The sequence below is a fragment of the Myiozetetes cayanensis genome, unplaced genomic scaffold (assembly GCF_022539395.1).
Source record: "Myiozetetes cayanensis isolate MyiCay16 unplaced genomic scaffold, myiCay2020 scf2-11, whole genome shotgun sequence".
Taxonomy (NCBI): Eukaryota; Metazoa; Chordata; class Aves; order Passeriformes; family Tyrannidae; genus Myiozetetes; species Myiozetetes cayanensis.
In genome coordinates this window covers 18736366-18759009 of record NW_026087411.1, presented here as the reverse complement: position 1 = coordinate 18759009, position 22644 = coordinate 18736366, and the positions used below count along the sequence as shown (strand labels likewise).

General features: G+C 44.1%; 1 protein-coding gene and 1 long non-coding RNA gene across 3 annotated transcripts in view; one reads left to right on the top strand and one right to left on the bottom strand.

Annotated features, from left to right (window-relative positions):
- The window catches only part of LOC126639935 (uncharacterized), a 58741-nt gene extending 46886 nt beyond the window's left edge, over window positions 1-11855 (bottom strand). The window contains exons 1-5 of one of the 2 annotated variants that reach the window (XR_007628907.1): window positions 11725-11855; window positions 5318-5498; window positions 4768-5052; window positions 4480-4607; window positions 4221-4297 (exon numbers count right to left, since the gene is read on the bottom strand). This is a non-coding gene — a long non-coding RNA (uncharacterized LOC126639935). The remainder of the gene's footprint in view (window positions 1-4220; window positions 4298-4479; window positions 4608-4767; window positions 5053-5317; window positions 5499-11724) is intronic. The other variant, XR_007628908.1, reaches the window with a different exon arrangement.
- The window catches only part of KCNK12 (potassium two pore domain channel subfamily K member 12), a 29295-nt gene continuing 18240 nt past the window's right edge, over window positions 11590-22644 (top strand). Inside the window, exon 1 of the mRNA XM_050315296.1 lies at window positions 11590-11968. Coding sequence (XP_050171253.1) covers window positions 11617-11968 — 352 coding nt within the window. The 5' untranslated portion in view covers window positions 11590-11616. The remainder of the gene's footprint in view (window positions 11969-22644) is intronic.

Here is a 22644-nt window from a genome sequence, read left to right as displayed (position 1 = left end):
GACTCTTAGTGTATTCATAGGCAATACACATTCATTTGCTTTTGGGCCATTGTTATTCTTTAGCTTAAACGTACCTTTTCTTTCCCTAATCTTCATCCCTCTCATTCATCTATTGACATCAGTCCCAAGGCCTGGCTTTTTACCCTTTTTTGCCTTATTCTGACAGAATGAGCTGTAAGCATTTGGAAGTACAAAATTTGAACTGCTTTCCAAGAAAGGTTGAAAAGGTGGTTGTGGGAGTTATTCTGCAGCAGCTGTGGTACTACACAATGGGAATTTCTGCCTTAATGATAGCTCCACCTGAATATGAGGAAGAACTTCTTTACTGTGCAAGTGACCTGGAAGACGTTGCCTGGAGAAGTTCTGGAGCCTCCCTCACTGGAGATATTCCAGAACTGTCTGGACACAATCCTGTGCAATGTGTTCTGGGATGACCCTGCTTGAGCAGGGAGGTTGGACCAGATGACCCACTGTGGTCCCTTCCAACCTGACCCATTCTGTGATTCCGTAAATATGACGCAGCCTAGAAGAAGTATCTTAAGGTCAGGCAGTCCTCAGAACTTGTAAGTCCTACAAACTCCTGAGCTACATCTCTATCAGTTATGCATTTCTGGTGTGTGTGTGCGAGAGAGAGAGAGACCTGGGCATACACACTGCCAGCATGTAATTATTCAACACTCAACTGATAAAATACAGGCACTCATCTCCTCAGTCATTTCCAGATGATTCATAGATTTACTTTGTTGTTAGGCTGAATCCCATGGCACAAGCTTCTACATACTGTGTTAAGGTGATGATTTACATCCTATTTTTTTGCAACAGCCCCTTTAAACTTCAGCACTGGATCACAGATGAGAGAATTTGCTTCATGAGATTAATGCATGACAGTACTATTGACTGGTGTAGTGTACCATCTTCTTCCTGTCCAGAAATTCACAGCTCCAGAGACACTCCATATTTGCCAAATGGAATGTACTCACTCAGTTCAGAGCAAAAGGAGTGTTTTGCAATCCAAAACCAGATGAAAATTGTGACTGGGCCACCACGAGTCCAACCCTGGTGAAGTACCACCGGAATAACCTGAATTTTGTTTATCTGAATCACAAGTTAAATAAGGAAAGTCAAATTTTAGGAAGACTAAACTCTGACAAATGCAATGTTTCCTTATTTGAGGGTAAGCATGATACAGGCGTGATCCCACAGATAACACCCCACAAAGTGCACACCGTGCTGAGGGTCCAGCCAGCTGGTTTATCCCACAGCACAGACCCTGGTCTGGCAGGAGTTTTCACCACGCTGAGCTCAAATAGAACATGTTGTTATGACCAAGATCCACCAACAGTCTGCAGGTAATGCTGAGAGACTTTTCCTTCTGCTGGAAATTACTTAAAATCATCTAGGATCATCCCCAGATTGTTCCATTCTCCTGGAAGGACAAGTGTTTAAGATGTGACAATTGTCTTTTAGTACAGAGAGACAAATTCAATGGTTGGGATGGAAGGTAGAAACATGGTTAGTAAAGACAAAGAAAGAATAAAATGAACATCTTTTGCTTTGAAAGCATGCCTTTTTTTTCCCCCTGTTCCCATTCTCAAGGATATTTGGATCATTTTACTCCTGAGGAAGGAAGCAGATCCAGAATATTTCCTCTAGAAAAGTGAATGTTCCTTTTCTAATAACATTTAACACTGGAGAAGTATTTCCACAACTTAGTGCATGCCAGTTCTATAAGAAAAAACTCTAAAGACAGCACATTGAAATCACATAAAATAAATAATAATATGTGATTTCTTGCCTGAGATCGTTCTGTTGCTTTCCCCAGTCCGGCCACAAAAAACGCAGCTATTTGCTTTCTATGTTATACACTCACTGCCTGTTTGTCAGCAGGAAAAATTCAGAGTACTAAAAAATGCTTACTGCTTTGAGACCAATAATAAAATGTGTGCTTGCCTTCAGATTAGCTATCACTGCTTTTTCCTGCAGAGACTAGGAGAAATATAGAGGTGAAATTCCATGTTGTTATGTATAAAATAGTCTTTAAAGAAGTGCATGGGGAGTTAGCTGTATTGATATTAATATGCCTCATGCAGCTAAATCCCTGCTCACCACTTATAAAACATAAAATATACGAAATTTAGAATCTTGATCATAAAACAAATTAAATCAACAGAGTCAACTTCAGAGAGCACGAATATGTTTCATTTCATTAGAAAATAATAAGCCATGCTGGCATTTGGACAGCAATGAAGACTGCTTGCTGGAATGTATCTTTTTCACAGCAGAGCATTTTACTCTTCTATCATTATCAGCATGACAAGATCTCCCCAGTACAATGGCTCTCACACCAGCAGGATTCTCTTTTATTTCCTTGGTGGATGATGGGAAGCTTGCCATGATTTCATTGCATCTCCAACGCAGTTGTGATAATGCATTAAAATAAAAGACATTCTATTCTAGAATATTTCTCAGCCTAAGGAGAGAAACAGGACCAAGGTCAGAAGGGTAAGCAAGGAAACTGGAAGAGAAATTAGTGGGTCAATGTGTTGTAATATATCAGCTTATAACTGGTGAGAAACCTCATGCTTTCTAAGCCTGAATCAGACGACCTGGTTGTTAGATCAGGAGTCAGGAGCTGACAGCATGGTGGCAGCAGAAGATACCTGGCCTGAACCTGACACAGAGTCACTGCAGAATGGGAATGGCTCTGACTTGAGATACAGCTGAGAGTCCAAGGGAATCCAGCGGTCTCCGCCGGCCGGGGGAACACGACACTCAGCTGCCCAGTGGCAGCTTTCTTTCACAAGGAACAAGATCTCGCATCGCCAAAATATCCATTAGCACACTGAACTTCTGATTTAGAAAATTAAAATATAATTTGGCAAGCAATGCTCGAAAACCTTCCAACCTCTGTGCCAGACCATGCTGACCATCTCACTTAACCAGAAGTCAACAAACATGAAGGGCCAGCGAGGAGACTGTGCAGCTGGCAGGAAACATTCAGGAAACTGTAAGCCTGAGCTTTCAGAAACCTTTCAAAAGAAGTCTGTGCTCCTTTCTATTCTCCATCACTACCTCCTGCACTTCTCACAGATGCAGAGCTACAGAGGTGATCCCTCAGGCACAGAGTGCTCTCAGTTACCATTATGTACTCCACTTCTGAAGTGTCCACTCTTAGGCATTTGTCATCCCACTATTCTTTTATGTTCACCTCATTCCTTACCTAAGCTCTTACTTGTCTGAAGCACACCATGTAGCTTGGTTTCAATACTGTATGTTCTTCATTGTGCATTTTTATTTTTTATGCTTCAACTGATGAATTTTCACCGGTTAAGTGCTTGTTAAGGGCTTAATCATACCCCAGTGTCAAACCAAAGTGACAGCACTGGTCACAGTACACCTACGATGGATTAAATCCCCTGCAAGAAGTTTAATCACTTTGCTTTTCCACCGCTTTGACTGCTCATTTGGCAAATGACTGCAAAATGCTGCCAAACTTCATTCTGTTTCCCTCTAGTGCCTGGGTGAATATGGCCAGTGGCCATCTCAAAAAAATAGGAAAATAGGAGGCTGAAGTTCATTTCCAGGCCAAGAAGACCAGAGATGAAAATTACTCTGGCCCTGAATGTTTTCCCTGGCACATTTTTGCATGCTCAGTGGCACAGCAGTTGTCTTTCTTTCTTAACATGCACAAAGAATGCATTGGTATTACAGATGAAACACCTTTTATGTGGCTATAAATAACAGAAAACCTTAATCTGGAAAGAAAGGCCCTTTAAAACCCTCTACATAGCAAACTAGAATTTGTCTTTTTTTTTTTTTTTAAAGCTTAATACATTCCCCTGTTTGCTCACCACAGTAGAAGCAAGAATGGACAGCTGCAAAAGGGAGCCCTCCTCACTACCACATTCCCTTCACCTTCTGCTTCCTAGGAGAAGCTTAGAATTTGCTGTGAAGATGATGTTGCTTTCCTTGTGCCTCATTCTTAGATACCATAATGTCTCTTCACAAACAAATATTCCCCCAAAAAGAAACAATAATTAAGCAGTGCAATGTTATGCCCTCTTTTACCATCATTTCTTCCCCTCTGACACAGTGGAACAGTCAACACTCTCTGCTATGTGCAAGGTGAACCAGAGAGGGGCTGGCACCCTTTGCTGCCTCAGGAACCTTCTTGCTGGATCTCAGAGCCTTCCCATATAGCCTGACACCAGGTTACTCACCTGCTGCATGTCAGAAGGTGAACAGGAGTAGGGAAGGCAACTCAGAAAATGATCCACACTTCCACTTCTTAGCAATGCTCAACAAAAGAGAGAGGAGGGAGTGAAAATGAGACCTTGTGTAAAGTTGGTCCTCAACACAATGTTGCCATACATTGGATGGATACACTGATGATCAGCCAACTGAAGGCTCAGATTTTTTAATTATTGCAAGGGAAATTATTTGGTTTTTATCTACATGCACACACATGCACACACTTACACACACATCTCATCTGGTCCACTGCCTGGGAAACACACCAGCCAGTCACACCCAGGAGCCTTGGGTCAGGCACCAATAAATGTGGGATGAATGTTAATGCTCCCAAAAACTATCACCAGTCCTGATACCTGCATGGGAAACAGAGCACAGTGTTCAGCCACATGCTTTGACTCCACACATCTTCGAGAACAAACCAAATTGTATGAAGTTGCCTAGTCACAAGTGGAACCTGCTTATGAAAAGCTTAGCAGGGAAAATGGTCTGAGAGGACCATCAGCCAGCACCTACCTGAAAAAAACAAGAGGGACAAAGCCAGGGGATAAGGGACATTTTGACCTGTCTGTTGATAACTGACAGGTGTAATCAGCAAGGATCGCTCTCTGAAGTTTCTCACTCTAGAAAACAAATCTGGCAGGCCAAAGGGGTTGCCAATATTTTCTTCGGCGCTGTGATCAAAGGCTGACTGTCCTGAACTGCTATAAAGCCTCATCCTGATGGAGTGACTGTCAGCTTAGCAGGTTTCATTTTGATGCCACTGGCTGGAGAGATTTCTAAGAGCTGTAGCCACAGGGTCTGTAAAATACATGCAGTACATCTTCAGTTGGCATGATAAAGGTGTTTGACATTTCACAACTATTTTTGACAATTCCTCAAACTGTCCTTGGCTTTTATATAAAGTGGATAAAGTAGACTTGCCTGTCTTGAAACTTTGTCTGCCCATCAGCCCCATTTCCAGATCCACATGCCTGTACCTTCCCTTGAGCACAGTGAACCCCTAGGGTAGGTGGGAGAGTTACCTTTGCCATCTCCATCAAGCCAAGTAGGTTAAAGTACTCACTTGTCAAATGCAGGAAGGGACATGACATGTAAGGAGGACTCATTCCCATCATTGTTGTCTCAGTAGCATCACGAGATTCAGGACTCCGGGCTCCCAGACAGACATTCCTCCTCCACTCTTCACCACGCTCTGCTGCAGCAAGGCAAGTGCTTCTGGGAACGTGTTGGGGACTGGATCCCAGCTGAAAGTAGCCCATCAAAAATAGCAATTTTTAAACTGAATCATTTTCCAAATCACACTCTAAAATTACTTCCCTTCCTGGCAAGCTCCCTGCAGCTCATCGGTACACAGGCACGCATGGACTTGGAGGATGCAGACTTCTCAGGAGCTGCACTAATCCCATTCCGTAGGTTTCTGCATCCATCCATCCATGCATCTGTCCATCCATCCCTCCCCTCTGCACTCTAAACCTCAGCTACAGAATACAGGGGCCACCTCTCTCACCTCAGCAGAGAGATTTACAAAGAGCTTGTTCTCTTTCCTCCAAATTCTTGTCAAGAGAAATGACATGTTGCAGAACTGCCTAACTGGTCATTCAGTGCTTCCAAGAATTCAGCTGTTCACTTGGAGAGCTGAAGAATGCTGATGTCTTCTGAAAGGCCAGGCTCCTGTTATGTTGAACAAGGTGACATCCTTGTTCAGGATAAAAAAAAAACCCAAGAAGATAACTGGTTTGTTGCCTAATAGTCTACATGAAGTCAACAGTGAGGTGTGCATTCAGGAATTATCTTTTGTGGGGTCTCAGGAATATTACAGAGCTGCATCACCCTGAGCTGTAGAATAGTAGCTTTCCATTATCAAAATGTATTAAAAATCCTTTGCATGCCAAAACACTGACTGAGCTTTTCCCGCATAGAGCAAGAATAGAAAACAAATAAGCAAAACTAACGCAGAAAGAACATAAGCCACCAGAGTGGAAGGTTTTCCCATAAAATACAAAATTTCATACCACCAAAGACTGAGAGGAAAAGAAGTCACCTGAATACAGAACTACCTGCACAAGACGCAGGGTGCCTCCAGCTTCCGTTGACATTACAGGCAAGTGAGAACACATTAATGTGATCAGGATGCTCAGAGCATTATACGGGATCAGGCCTTTGGAAATTGGCTATTCATCACATTTAAATTGAATGTAATTGCCAGTGCTTATTAGATCATTCTCTGAGTGAGAGTAGTGAAAGTGAGAAAGTGTAGTTAGATGACTGGGCCTCAGGAAAAAAAAAAAAAAAAAAAGACATTGCATAACTATTCATAAATTAGCAGGAAGAATACAGGAATCTCTGATTTAAACAGCAAATGTTTTCTGTTTCTCTTAAACCAGCAGAAATATTCTCCTAGTAAAAAACCCACCTATTTGGTTACCAGTACTCCTGTTTTAACAGAGTTTAGCCTCCCCTGGCAGCGAGAACAAGCAAATCAAAACCTGCACACGGCTAACTCCTGCCTCTGACTCTGACTCGATTTTGAGTTTGCGAGTACAAGATACAGTTCCCAAAGGATTCTCAAGTTCATCTCATCAGCTTCTTCAGCTCTGCTCTCACGAAAGCTGGACTGCTACTGACAGAACAACAAGGGCTTACACAGCCCAGCTACCTGACAGCAGTTTCATCCCAAGACTCCAGATGGACCACCTGCCTGTCAGCCCATAAGATGTCTCGGTTTTCAACCCATCTGTCTGCAACAGGTAACTCATGGCTTCAAAACCAGTTACAAGCCTGCATTTTTCTCTTTCCCCTCCCCAAAAGGTCAGAGGGGAGACACAAGAATACAAAAGGCCATTTGGGTCCCAACACTGGTCTTTTGCTTCAAAATCTACCAAAGTGTCCTGAGAGGGTAAGGAGACATTAATAACATCTAAGGCTCCATGGAAACACACATTCTCCCACTAATACTTTGCAGTTAGTATGTTTTTCACTGTCCCAATCTGTACCTAAGTTGGGTACCAGGAAGGTCTCACCCTCTATCCCAAAGTGTCCAGGCTTCTACCTTAAAAAACAAGCATATTGACTTTGGTTATGGATTGTGACCAAAACCCTTGCTCACAATGCTACCCAGGCCCTGATTGCATAGACTACCAACTACCTAATCCATTTCTTTTAATTACAGAGTAATACCAAAGAGGCTGTCCCCTAAATCCAGTAGGAGGTACAAGTGAAGAAAAGGAGCATCTCATTGCCCATGCGGTTTGTTGAGCACCCAGGCTAACCATAAGGCCACTCACTGAAAAGTAATTTCTTTGGCACATATTACAGACAAAAACTACTTTACACAGTAGATACTGAATAAGATAATACTGTATAAAGAGCAACATAAGAACATCTGCACATTAATTCCAGCAGTAAGTTACAAATCTATTTGTGTTTTGTCACCGCCAAGGTAGAAAATATGCCCAGCTACTCCAAACAAGCTGGGCATACAAGGACTGTATGGCATGTTTACATTCAAACTGCATGAGACCCTTAAAAAAAAATACTTGAGACATTTCCATGGCAATATAGTAGTAAAAAGCTCCTAAATTATGTACTTGATATTTGTTTCTCAACAGATATTTGCTGCAAAGTCAGTGGGGACATGCATGTGCAAAAGCTTGTATTGGAACCAAGAATACAACTATGGAGGTCTTGGTATCCCTGAAGTCAAAAAAAGTGGTCTTGCTAAGTTGCTTGTAAAATCACATAGTCAAACCATGGTTGAGTATTTAAGGATTCTAACCCCCACACACACAAAAAAAAAAAAAAGAGAGAGAGAGAAAGAACTAATCCCTTGAAAGGAATAGCAGTAACTGGGTTGTTTCAGGTTTAAAATACCATATTAAATTTTATTCTTTAATAATGAGGTGTGATGTTTAGTATTCCGACCTATTTTCAGACAATGGTTTAATTAAACATTTAATGAATGCATCTCATTTCTTTGCATGAGTTTCACTCTAATCAACCAAGATAATAATATAAACATTATTTTTTGATTATTAAAATAATCCCTTTCACAAACACTGACCTCCTGACAAACAAAATGGCTGGTGCCATCTATACAATATGCCTGCAGTGCAGGGGCTTAATTTTAGCATAAACCCCAATTTACAGTTGACTATCAGCTTTTAAAAAAATCCTAGGTAAATGGTTTTAAACACAGTGAGGTTTTCACCCAATCCCTCGAAATTTGATTCAATAATCAAGAAAATTCATTAAAAAATCATTCATTTAACCATATAACTGCCTTTAAGAGTGCTGCCCAAGCAGGGATGCAGTAGCAGCTTCAGGATGTTTCCTCAAACAAATTCTAGTATAGAATCAGAGCAACCAAAACCATGACTTTCACTCAAGCCACAGTCCTGCATATGTGGAGGATTTGTATCCAGCTAGTGGAGCTTTTCCAGGAGTTAGTGACTTTGGAAAGGACCATACATTTTCAGTGGGACCTTAATGAAAAAAATAGACTTTTTCCCTCTAGCTTTATAACCAAAAAAATCTGAAGTATATTTTGCAAAATGGTGACAAATTTTCAAGACTCCAAGTAAAAAAATCTTAGTGAAATGAGTTGTCAAAACATTTTGAAAATCTGTCAACAGCTCGAATTCTTAGAAACCATGATTTGGTGATGCTTGAAATATTGTCTTGTCCATGCTGAAGCAGCTAAACCACATTCCTTGCTGCTTCAGCTTAGTTTTTTTTTTTCTTTATGGAAAGTTACTGGTATGCTTTCATACCTATTACGTGATTCCTCAAGCTCATCAGCATCCCACCAGCATCATCCTTTCCCAGGCACGACATCTCCAGAGAGGCCACCACAGACTCGGTTTCTACTGTTTGGAAAAGACTCAGCCCTGTCACCTAAGGAAACAGGCAGTTTTTCATCCCCATCTATGACCCAAGAAGGGACAATGATGAGAATACGAGTAATACAAACTTTGCTAATTGGTTTCTCACTTAAAACATCGCTGGCCTTTCACAGTAGGTGAAATTGTTGAGGACTCCAGAGAACTGGACTCTCCTTTTTCAATGTTTCCAACAGGAAAAATATAAAACAACAACAACCCAACCAACCAACCAACCAACCAGTCTCATTTCCCCTGCAAACACAAAAATACCATGAATCTGAAGCCCAATATACCTCTACAGCAACAAAATTCCTGTATATTCCAGTAAATTGGCTTAGTTTTACATAGTCTGGTACAGTGGATTGTATGTAATCATTCCTGGATTACCAGAGTGGAAATTATTTCTAACTACAGACATTGTCATTAAATGGTCCATATCTGACCTATTATATTAAGCCTTTGATGATCCATGAGAGACTTTCCACTCATTTCAATGGGTTTTTGATTAGTTCTTATGTACTTTGCCAAATTTTTTTTCTACTTCTTTTGCCCTTGAGATCTACTATTACTTCTCACAGCTATTGAGTTTGTGATTTATTGGTTTAATTATTTTATTTTTACTTAGTATTTATAGTGGGACACAACTTGACACTTTGAAATAGGAGACACTTTTTTTCTTAAGTGTTGCATCTGGTATTGGTTGCCTTGAGCACAACAAAAGATGGAAATCTTTGATACTTCTAAACACTTTCACTTCTGCTGAAAAAAAGGCTTTAGGACAAAAGCGATAGTGGCAAAAAGCAAAGTTTAAACATGCTAGTGGCTATCAAAATATGATATTTGAGTACTTTGTAAACTAAGTATTTGCATTTTATCAGTGGCCTTTTCCTAGGAAGCATAGTTGTAAACACAAGCTATTTTCTTCACCTGACAAGTCTAAACGATCCGCTAGAAAGGGAGGAAATTCTCCCACTACAGATGTGGCCAAGAGATAACTGCCACTAATGTGAAATCTCATGCCCAAGCAAAATCTCTCAGATCAAAAATAAGAAATAAATGTGTGAAGAACAGCTATGGAGAAGTCCTAGTGATGGCAAATAGCCCTTTTCTAAAAGACATCAGGTAGCCACCTAGAGACGGCAAACATTTTTCTGTATAAAAAAATAGAACCTAGGCTATAAAAAAACCATAAACCAGGACACAAGCTCCCATCGCGGTGAGACTGACACTGGCAACTGTAAATCGTGGGGAGGATTTGCTCCTCCGAGCCCAGATCTTTCCTACACGTGTTATCATCCCCTACACACACGATTGCAGGACTGGCATCACTCCCATCCTCTTTGCAATATTTTATCAGTGTGAATTCTCATTTTATTTAAAAAATACGAATGTAATTATTTACTTCAAGTCTACCAGGGAAGGACTGCAGTTCTTACTGCAGCGTAACAGATAAGAAAGGCTACAGTGCTTATTCCAAGGCAAACAGCGAAGACAGAATCCACCAGATTAGTGTAGGGAGGGGAAGCCACCTTTCATACACTAGCTAAGATTGAATGGGCATTTGGCACCGAACCCAAAATTTATCATTTTCTTGGGTCCAATTTTGTGCAGCCCAAAATCTGGAGTCAGATCAGAAACAAGGATTCGCGCACCTAGAAATGGCTAAAATTAATTAATTAGCGCTCCACCGAGCGACATCAACTCCCTCAAAACCATCCCTCTTGGCACGGGGCACGAGAGAAATGGTTTCAGAGCCAAACAACCCCCGCAGCGGCATAGGGGCATCGCACACACGGCGAGGGAGCGGCCGCGTTTGCCGCGTCCCCGCTTCCCGGGTACGCCCGGGGGGGCGGCCACCGGCCGGGGCCGCGGTGGCACCGGAGAACTGGGAGTGGCGGGCAGGGCTGGGCCGGGCCGGGCAGGGCGGCCCCGTCCCGCCCCATCCCTCCCCCCGGGCCGGGCGCGGCGGCGCCCCGGGGGCGCGGCACCGGCGGCTCGGGCGGCCCGGCCCGGGCGGGCGGGCGGCACCGGCGGCAGCGGAGCTGGGCGAGCCTTCCCGCCGGGGATGCGGCTCCCCGGGGGACGCGCCGCACGCTCCCGCCCTCCGCCCGCCGTCGACCGGGCGCCGCGCGGAGCCTCCGCCTCCGCCTCCCCGCGGCGTCTCCCCCGCGGCGGGGCCGCCGCCGCCGCCGCCCCGCATGGCCAGAGCGAGCCGGCCGGGGCGCGCCGCCGAGCCCGCGCCGCAGCAGCCCCCGGCCCCGGGGCCGCGGGGCGTCGGGCTGAGGGCGGGCGGGCGAGGCCAGCGGCCCCGGGCGCCGCCGCCGCCGCCAGCCGGGCGGGCAGCCCCGCCGGGGATGACTCAGAGCCGCGGCCCCTGCAGCGAAGCCGCCGCCGCTCCGGGCTCCGCGCGGCGCCGCCCCATGCCCGCGCCCCCCGCCGGGGGCCGCCCGCCGCCCGCCGCGCCCGCCGCGCCGCGCACCGGATGATGCCCCCGCGGGGGGCGGCGGGCTCCTGCCGCCGGCGGCGCCTGGCGCCCCTCAACGAGGACAACGGGCGGTTCCTGCTGCTGGCCGCCCTCATCGCGGCGTACCTGAGCGCCGGCGCCACCGTCTTCTCGGCCCTCGAGAGCCCGTCGGAGGCGGAGGCGCAGCTCCGCTGGAACCGGACCCTGCACAACTTCAGCCGCATCTTCAACATCAGCCTGCCGGAGCTGCGCGCCTTCCTGCGGAGCTACGAGGCGGCCATGGCCGCGGGCATCCGCGTCGATGCCCTGCGGCCCCGCTGGGACTTCCCCGGCGCCTTCTACTTCGTGGGCACCGTCGTCTCTACCATAGGTGAGCGCCGCCCCGACGGCCCCGCGGAGGAGACCCGCCCGCCCGGGGGATGCCGCGGCCCGGTCGTTATAGCGACCAAAGTTTGGGAAGAGGCGCTGCCGCGTTGCTGTGACAACCGGGGGCCGCGCAGTAGAGGGGCGTCCGACTCCCTGTGTCCCCCCCCTCACCTCCCAGCCCGGCGAGTCGCGGTCGCACCGCCCGCCCCGCTGCGCGGAGCCGGGAACCGGAGCTTCTCCCGCCCCGCAGCGCTCCGGCTCCCGCGCGTTCGCAGGACCGCCGGCCGTCGGTTCCCTGGGCCGGCAGCGTCGGGAGTCCCGTCCCTACCCATTAAACTTCTGCTGCCGGCGGCCGGCTTTCGTTCAGCCGGCCCGAAGGAGCGAGCGGGGCTGGCGGTCCCCCGAGCAGCGCTGCCCGCGCTCCCTCCGCGCCGGGATGCGCCTGCCGGGAGAGTGGCTCGGTGCCGGGAGAGGCGGCGCAGGGCCCCGAAAGCAGCGGGCTGATGGAGATGCTGAGTGAGAGCTGGGCGTTCGCGGTGCCTGGCCGCTGAACTTGGTAGCGGCTTTAACTGGTGGCAAAGTTAAGATGTGTATGTGATTAAAGACGCAAGTCCAGCTGTAGCATAATACACGTTCTCAGTGTGTCGCTGGTCACAGCTGGCTGCAGTTGTTCATATCCCGTAGGTGTTCGGGAAGAGCAGCACTTTGTAGGCAAATGGTGAGTTTTGGTAGGAGGATATTTTTTTACTGTAAAATTATTAGATTTTACTCTGAAATTTCTTACTCTGAAAGCACAGTTAAGAACTATTGTATCAGAGATCTAGCCAAAGTAAAGCCATAGTTATCTGCTGGTCTCAGGCTATTGCTTGAGAAATCCCGTCCCTGTGGACACAGGATCTTACCGATCTTAATTCTGCCAGATTTTAAGTATTGTAACAAGCCAACTGTCTTGGGGCTTCTGAGCATAAATGTCGTGTTTCCCCTTTATTAGAAAGGAAGAAACGCACAGCTCATTATTGCACTTACATTCATTAGGTTCGGGAAATGTTTTGTCAATAGTGACTAATCTGTATAATAGAGTCGTGATGGTGACTCCAGCAGTGTTGTCAGGTATTATTACTTTTTGCATTGAATAGTTCAGTTAACTTTTGTTTTGCAAGTATGTTCGATAGTCCAGTCACTAGAACACCATTTTAATTAAGCACTAAGCCCTCTTCATCGCAGGAACATATATTTAAAAGAGATCATTTTGACTGCCCTGAATGGATGGACGAAAAAAGTTAGTGTATTAACAAACCCACTCTTTTCTTACACCTGCCGTGGCAAACAGAGAAGTCTTCAGGTGATGTGTAAACACATCACTTCCCCACTATTGAAATGTAAAATGTGTCTCTTCATTTGCATTTGTTTGCATCTCCATTGCCCCACCTTCAGTCATTTGTACCTGGGCAGAGGGAATGAGGAACTCAGCAGAGAGTTTTGCCAGTCTTGGCCAGTGTAAATGGCTGAACCAGGAATTGTGTTTCTCATATTCCTGTAGAACAACCGAGGGCGAGGGCGCCAGGGCACCGGTCTCTCGTTATAGATAAATACCCGTCTCTCACATGCGGGATGGAGGCTGAAGAGTGTTTTTCCTGAGAAACAGAAAAGGCCAGGTTATGACAAAGACTCCCCAAGCAGTACCTTCTCTTGGCATTCTACCTGCTAGTGCTTACTCCTGGATTACTTACAGTGCTTTGTGTGAGTTCAGAGCACCTGCTGTGGAACAAGGCTTTGCTCTGGGTGAGGAGATGCAGCAGAAGGTAGCTCAAAGCAAGGCCAAGTTGTGCCTTTGGGCACAGTGAAGGCCATGGCAGAGCTGCTGTGCTGGGGGTGCCAAGCTGCACAGCCCAGCAGGAGTAGTGTCTTGTGGAGTACCACATGCCAAGGCTGTTGCACTCCATCCTGGAATAGCTTTTACCAGCTACAGGTACAGTTCTTGCAGATGAAGAGGAAGTGCTGCCCCCACCTCAGTACTTCTGCTTGCATGCTTCTTTGAAGCTGCTGCAGCTCATGGAGGAACAAAGCCCATGGTGAGCTCAGTTGCCTCTCCATGGGCAAGGTTTCTTCCACCACACGGTTTATTCAGTTATATTGGCAGCTCTGCCCAGCAAAAGCAAAAAAATCCAGTGAAGTAACAAGTTGTCCAGCTAAAACCCAAAACTGTACTGTTAGTCAAATGTGCTCAAAGCTGTCTGGCTCATGGTCCCAGCAGGGAGAAACCAAATGGTAGGCATGAGAATGTCACCTGAGGGAGCAGTTCTAGAGTCATTCTTTTGTGGTCCATTTTACTCCTCCCAGCCAGCTCATTTATGTACCTACCCACCTGGAGTACCTTTAATTCCACTGTCAGCTCACACACCACATTATCCTTGATTTTGACTTGCTTTTGTGTCACGCTTCGTTGACAAGAATGGTGTTTTTACTCAACCTCACCAAGAACTACCAGACATCCAGAGTCAAAACAGCTTGCCTTCCTCAACAACTTCATCAGTTACATGTGTCAAAACAACTTTATTGCTCCAGCTAAACATGCTACTATCCTAGCAATGTGTTGGAAGGGTTTCTTACTCACTACTTAACAAACAGCAAGTGTATGCAATGTCTGTCAAGGGTGAAGCACCCGCAGGTTACTCACATTCTTACCTGTAGAGGATTCCAGCTTAGAGGAATCTCGCTGTGTCTTTTAAAGCCCTCACTCTGCTTTCGACAGTTTTAATAAAACTACTAAATCTTCCATACGTAGACATCAATATAGTCACACAGGGACAGGGCTGCAATTTTTCCTCGTGTTTGTGTAAGCTGAACAGAGGGAGAGAGACTCCAGTTCTTCATCATTCTGTGAACAAGGGTTAGGCATAGCTAGGCTTGGAGAAAACTGCTCCATCCACCTTCCCTGAACAGGGCCTTTGCAGAGCTGGGCAGCTCTCCTTCTGTAGGTGGTTCCTTGGCTGCAGTTCTGCACTTCCCTAATTACACAGGGATGCAGTCAAATCCTCTGGGTGAAAAACATGTTAGTGGGATCTTTAAGAAAGGAGAATTAAAATGAAATTATAAGTCTAATATTAAAGCATTTTGCTGAATAGCCCACAAAGCAAGTGGTTTACAGCCCATAAAACACCCTCTTGATAGCACTCTGGGCATTCATTTTTCTATTATTGCATTGTTTGTGCTTGAATAATGAAATGATGAGTCTATTTTCATTAGACAAATCTTGATTTTTCAGAGCTATGTAAGAAAATTCTTCAGTCTAATTTCTGGTTGTTTGTTGTCAGATTACACCATCTATTCAGTCATTATTTTGCACTCCAAAAGGTAGGATTTTTGTAGGCAGCTATTATTGTTCTGATTTCTTTAAGGAGCAGCTAGGTAAAATTTATTATTGATTCTTTGGTCTAAGTGACAGTAGAATTCATTTTTCAGCTGAGTTTTTTCCTTCCTTCTCCAAATGCAAACCATCAGTAGTTCCGAACACTTTGTTAAAGACTGAAAGCAAAAGCATAAGTCAGACCAGTTTTCTTCCTGGTAAAGTATTGCAGAGTACAACATAATCAGTCATAGCTTTCCCCATGTTCTAGGAGCACAGATTCATTCTGGCTAGCACATCAGGCAGCTCTGGAATGCCTGAAGCTCTGGATTTCTGACTTCAATCCATGACACTGTACACAGATTTTTTTCCTCTCTTAAGTATTAGAATAAATCTTAGGTGCCTGTGTAGTAAAACATATTGAGACATAGAGCTATCAAATTTGTATTTTTAGCTTCTTATGTGTAAGAACATATGTTTCAAAAATACAGTGGTATAATTAATTTATAGAAATCCATGCCAGACGTTAAAAAATAAGGTCAAGAGAAGTACTCCAAAATGTAAAGGTGATTTTTCAATATAATATTTTTTAAAGGACCATTACTGTGGGCGGACTGTTTTGGGATGGAACATGTCTGGGTTACATGTGCTTGAGAAGGGCCCCAGGAAGAAAAGATACGAGGATCCTCTCCCTGTACAGCTGTGTGAAGGCTACAGGTGTTCAGGGCACAGTGTGTAGGAGTGAGCAAGACTGTTTATCCTTTCCTTGTCCCTGAGGTATCCTGTTAAATGACTCAATATTCCAGTGGACTGACAGCTCCACACGAAGGGAAGGGGTATGTTCTGCTCTTACCTTAAATGAGAGACACAATGTTAGGTGTTTTCTGCCATCTCACTGGCTTCTGGGAGCTGTTCTCTCCTTGCTTAGGATGTCAGCTGGGTTGGAGCTTCTTCTCTCTAGGTCCTCTGTAGGGACCCATCATACTCAGCTTGTCATTTCTGCTTGTGCTCCACAACCTAAGCACCATAACCACTCAATTCTAAAATATCCTCTGGCTCTGTGTAGTAGTCTTGTGAGAAAATCTGGTGGTCCAGGTGTTCTGGAGGTGATAATTTAATGCAAGTGATGTGCAAAATACAGTTGGACAGCTCAGCAAGCAAATGGTCAGCTGCTGGACTGCACTGCTAGGAGCCAGGGAGTGAGTCTGCGAGAGCAGGCACTTCATAGCATAATTTGGCAAGAAATTTCACAAATAATTGAGATGATCTGAAGGTTTTAAGGGGAAAGGATATTTGTCCTGTCTTCTTCAATGCTGTATTTCAGGATATGGATTTAAGCCGTAGCCACAGGAGGTTCTGGCTCTCTGCTCTCCGTGAATGCAGTCTCACTGTCTATACAGCCAATGCAACCAAAAGGCAACAGCCAAAACAGAGCGTAGACCTGATCAGCATCAGTGTTATGCTCCTCAGGGCTCTGCAATTCCCTGAGGCTTGTACAGGCAGCTTCTGGGAAGCTTCAGATTAGGGGGAGAGTTGCCTCCGGAGTTGACCTTCTTAAAGTTAGGAAATAATCAAACAAAACCAAATGAGAAAGCAGCTGGAAGAGCAAGCACTATTATTAAGCTGCAGTGTCAGGTTATTTGTCCTTGCCATCCTATACACGGTCTGCAGCCAGCATGAGAGTGTGTTTCAGGCAGATCTGATTCCTTTGGTGTGTGTCATGTTTTAATCAATGTGCTGGTGGATTTCTGGAAGTTAGTTTCTCACTCGGGTAGTCTCGATAAGGAACAGAGAGCAAGAGGCTCAGAGGGCAGCAGGGGTGAATGGTCAGCATACTTCTGTGGAGAGAAGTGGTCCTACAGTGATTTTCCTCAGATGAAGACCTGGCACTGTAGCAATATTTTCTACTTGCCATAGCTGCATAGGAGTATTAACTTCTTTGGGTACCAGATAGGAATTTCATTAATGTGTGGGCATAGGCTGTGTGCTCCGAGCAGGAAAGTAATCTAAAAAATAACTTGTCTTCTTGTTCTTGAGAACAACAACAGGAACCTTTACTTGGAGTGCCTCCATGCAATTACACGGGTAACTTGAGGTGTCTCCACTGTAGGATCTTGATGAAATAATTTTCATCGTAAATTTTAAGGGATTTTATTCTAGAAGGAAGGAGGGAGAAACCCCAGTACTTTAAATAAAGCCCTTTTTAAAAGAAAAAAATTCTGAAAATATTATATCAGTCTCAGTACTGCTTAGGATTTGCCTGCCCTTGTAGGGTTATACCAGCAACATAAAATGAAGCTATTACTGTGCTTTGGTCATCTAAACTGAGGCATTTCTACAGAGCACTTCATCTCAGATTACTTCATCTAAGAGATTCGGAGGTTTCTTAAATATTAAACCGTATCTATGAAATCAAATGTTTCAAAACACTAACATCAGTACAGTGGAGATCTAGTTGTTGTTTTACTGCTGGAGAAGTTAAGCTGAGGACAACTGACCAAATCGTGCTTCTTTTTGCTGTGGCCGTGGAGTTTGAGGTGCTCAGCTGGAACCCTGAAACCTGGGGTCTCCAGCTGAATGTCAAACACCACAGCATCTCAGAGCAACCACCCGAAACACAAAGGCTGTCTATAACATCAGCCCAGCATCACATGAGATATGGTCCAGCATCTCAGAAGGCAGGGGAAATTTTATACTGACTTTACTATGTGCTGGTTCAGGTTCAAAATGAAGACCAGTGGGAGTTTGTAATCATGAATTCTCCATTTGTGCAGCCTTCAGGGTCCCTCTAACTTGTGTAGTTGAAGGAGCAATGTCTGCTTAGTGAGCACATACCTCCTGCTTAGCAGAACATTCCATTTGGTCTTCAGTCTTCTGGGTAGCAAATACCTGTGTTTTAGTTCCCTGTGCATTAACAAGGGCTTGGACAGGTGACTGCAAACCAAACACTGGTGTGCCAAAACACCACTTTGACAGCTCTCCATCCATGGAGGTGACACATGTGGCTCCAGCCAGTCCATCTCTATTACTAAGCAACCTCCCTGCCAACCAGTTACTGCACCTGTAATAGCAGTGAGGGATGATAATTACCAGGCTTGTCAGCTGCCCTGTTTGCTGCAGGCTCATAAATCCAAATACTGCTTGAAACCCTATGGGCTGTGTTCCGGTGGAACCTGGCCAGTCCCTAGACTCTTGCCCCAGCTTTGCACTCCTGGCGATATTCCCTCTTTCCTTCTCTTGCATCTTATCTAACACTCCCCTCTCACCTGCCTGTCTCAGGTACTCCTAATTTCTACAGCTTCTGCTGCCTCCCCCACAATTAGTATGCCATTTTCTACTGATGATTTGTTTTCTAGATTAACTTCTGAATATTTGTCTGATGTCCTTGCAGTCTTTCATGTTAATAGCTACCAAAGAGGTCAAAAGTAAAGCTTTACAGTTTCTTTCTGTTCCTCATCACTCCTGTCCCTCTTCCCTTGTGTTAATCCTGCTATTGATCCCCATTTCTTTTTCAGTCTATCTCTTCTTTCTCTGGCTGTCTTCAGTTTGACACAGATCATACACAACTCATCATTTTTTCTCACTTGTACCGGTGGGTCATCTTCACCAGCACACTGTCTTGTTTTTATGCAAACTTTAATTGCTCTTCATTGTGGAGAGAAGGGGAAAGCAATTATAGGATAGTTCTGTTGGCAATTAACGTCATGTAACAATACCCACTCCTGGTGTTATGCTGGAAAATACAATGTCATTTCTTTATTTTAATGAATGCAGTGTTACCTTGTCTTTGCAGCTATTGAAGTCACTGAGAATTTTACCTCTTGCCATAGTACCATCAGGGTTAGAGCAACAGAAAACCAACTTGGAACCTTTCATCTGCAATTTTTAGAGTGAAGACAGCTTGATATTGTTGGAAACATAACCTGTGGCCATGATCTGCATGAGCCTTGCTTGCCTTTATCAAAAGAGACGGTTTTTGTAGTGTGTCAGCACCAAGTGCGTATCTGAGGGCATTTTGGGAGAAGATGGTTTAGGGCAAAGATTAGGGTTCATGCTGGTGAACGTTTGAAATGTGAAAGTCCTCCTGAGCATAGTAAATCTTGGAAGTGACAGTAAAAACCTCCTGTGAATAGAAACGCTTAGTAACAAACAGAATTATAATCCAAGCGGCAATTGCATAGCAATCCAGACAAATCAAATACCTCCTCAATAGCCTACATCTGCTGAAGTCAATAGTAGACCAGTCTACAGAGCTTTAGGAAATCCTACCTTACTCATTTTATTGGCACACTGGGTTTCTAAAACAAATGTAGGTGTGCCGTTGCCAGCACTCGTTATTACTGTGTACGATACATCTTCCCGAGCTCGGTGGGTCTGTTGATGGCACTGGCTGGCACACCAAGACATTGGAAGGTTTCAGTGCAATCCCTCTTGAATCAAATGAGAGGTAGAATGAAAATTAAATCTAATTGCATTAGATGAGGCAAAGCATTAGCAGCCTTTTCAAGTAATTAAAGCTGTGGAGTGGAATAAGATAAGAAATTGAATGGTTTGATGTTAACGTATGGGATTACTTATTATGGGTGAGACACTGCTATTGCTCGTGTTTAAAAATCCGTAGTAAGTGGATGAAAAAAGCAGTACTACCTTGATATCAGTTGTAGCCTCACAGTAATTTCTCAATGGATTTTAACCTTTCTGAGCTTGTACCACCACAACCTCTTCCCCTTCAGAAGTGATTGGCCAGATGTTTCTCTTTCGTTCTCAGGTCTAACACAGGCAAATTTAGTCATGGCAGAAACTGCAATGAGGGGAAATTTGCCCATGTGAGAACTGGGTGAGAAACGAATTCAGTAAATTTCTGTTAAAACCGGATAAAATCCTTTCAGTTATTCATTATTGGATATCCTGTCATCTCTTTGCTCAGCCTGAGCATTGTGCAAACAATATATTTATTTTCTGAGGACAAATGAAAAATACAGTGTCACTCATGCTCAGTGTGCATGGAGTCAAGTTTGCTTTAAGACTGATGGAAGTGGGGGGAAATGACTACAGTGTAAAGATCTTAAATCTAAATTGTGATTTTTTCAGGGGAGAGGTAGAAAGAAGCTGTTTGATAAAATGATTTGATTTACAAAAATGGCTATTGGCAGAGGTATGAGGACCAGGAAAATCGCATATAAAATCAAAAGCTCAAAATTGCCCTGGTAATGTGGCAAAGTTGTTCAGTATCATTAACTTTAAAAGTAGTCAAGGGAAAGGCATACTAAGGAAGGAAGAGTTAAGTGCAGAAGTAGAAAATGGGAAGTAACTGGTTAGTCAGCAGTCCTGTCACTCTGCATTTCTGCAACACTGTATTTCTATTATAGTTGCTTCATGAGTGAATTAGAAGAGCTGCCCAAGCAAAAAGATTCTTGACAGTTTGCTTCTTTGCTTTCAGCTGGAACTTTTTTAAAATAAGGGGATCATGAAGGTATGTTTAAACCATTAACAAGTCCAGGTAGATTTTTGTAGAGAGATTTGGAAAAAAAAAACCCAGCCAAACAGAGGAAAAGGTGTTTTCATGTTTAGGGTCTTTCTATCCCACCAGTCCATATTTATAGCCTAACTCTTTATAAAGCATAACAGATGACACAGCTATCAAACAGATGTTCTCTGAACACCCACCTACACTAACACCACTGGCAGAAGAAAAATATGCTGCAAGTCTATTGTTTAATCCACTCAAAAGACAAGCCAGCAATGTAACCATCAAACAGCCTTTCCCATCTGCAAGGCTCAGAAAGCCCACGAGTGACATCTTGTTTTATCAGACTTCTTACGTGGGGAAGTACGACATACGCCCAAGATCACTTCTGAAATTCAGATAATGCTGTTTCTTAGCCTGAAAGGAGAAGTATTGTGAGATGTACTGGCAGTGAAGTGACAGTACATGTGCAAGTATTCTTTTGAAGTCAATAATGTCTCAAGAACATAACAAAATTTGGATGCCATTATTCTTTTTCCCTTGCAGCTCAGAAAAAAAAAAAAAAAAATTGCTCAACCTTGGGTCTGCACAGACATCTGAAATGCAACTGCAAGTTTCAATAAACACCACAAGCAGGTGTGACTGCTAATGTTTGAAACACTGTTTGAAATGACAGGGCACAGGCTTTTTTTCTGTTAAGGTGTTGCTTAGATACATGATTATCCACACGAAAAACATTCTCAAAAAACACAGGAAAATAAGAATGGAAGCAGCTTTAAAGGATGAAAAATTATGATTGCAGGAGAATTCTACTTTTTAGTTCACCTGGAGATTATAGAAAGATCAGAGGAGGTGGGAATGTATGGCTTCAGATATTGGGCACGTCTCAAGAGAGGGAAGGAATTGGCGACTCTTGGGGTCCATGAGCTATACCTTCATGTATATCCATGGTTACTGGGACACACTTTGTGTTTTTCTTGGTTATCATACTTCTGTTTTCTGCAGATTTTTTTAAATAGGTACTCTAAATTCAGGTATGTTTCTTCTGTCTCATAGTGTCTCAGAAACCTCTGTGTTTTAGCTGAGGTTTGTCAGTGCAGTAAAGCCGAGGCAGATGCTTCTGCCCACAGCCTGGAATGTGAGCAGCAGAGGTTGGACACCGCCCCAACAGCTGTTAATGCCAGAGTTTGAAGACCCTTATCTTCTAGGGGATGTTTTCTGCAGTAATATAACTCACTTAAGTAACCAAGGGGCATGTGGGCTGTATTTTTCCATTATTAACACTACCACCATTTCAGAAAAGATTATAGCAAAATGGTTTTCCCCAGTTGTTAGGATAAGGAAAGAAAACAAACTGCAATCATCAGGTGTGGAGGCAGCCACAAGCAGCAGCTCTGGACTAGTTTAGATTAATTCGCAAAGAGACAGGCTGCAACTGAAAGAAAGAACACCCTGCTCTCATCCCGTTTTCCTTTGGGAAGTGGTTTAGCACTAATTTAGGCAACACTAACCCCTATTCTCTCTGTTTTAACGAGCCATTAGAGTACCCCAGCTGTGCCAAGGGTCAGAGTAACTGACAAAACAAGAGGGGATTTAGTATCCTCTTGCTTAAGATTTGTCCAAGAAAGTCAGCATATAGTGAAGGAAATCATTTCAGTCTTGATTTTTAAGACTGTAAACCAGAGACTAGCCCCAAGAATTTAGCAGTGAAGATTATATTACTTATAAGAACAATAAAACCTGAAGTATTGAAAGAAAGTTTGTCTATGGGCAATAATGTTAAAAGGAATATTGTCACACCACAGATCACCTCCATCTCTATGCAATCGATTCAGCAAGAATTGCCTTTCTTTTTCTCTGTATTTTG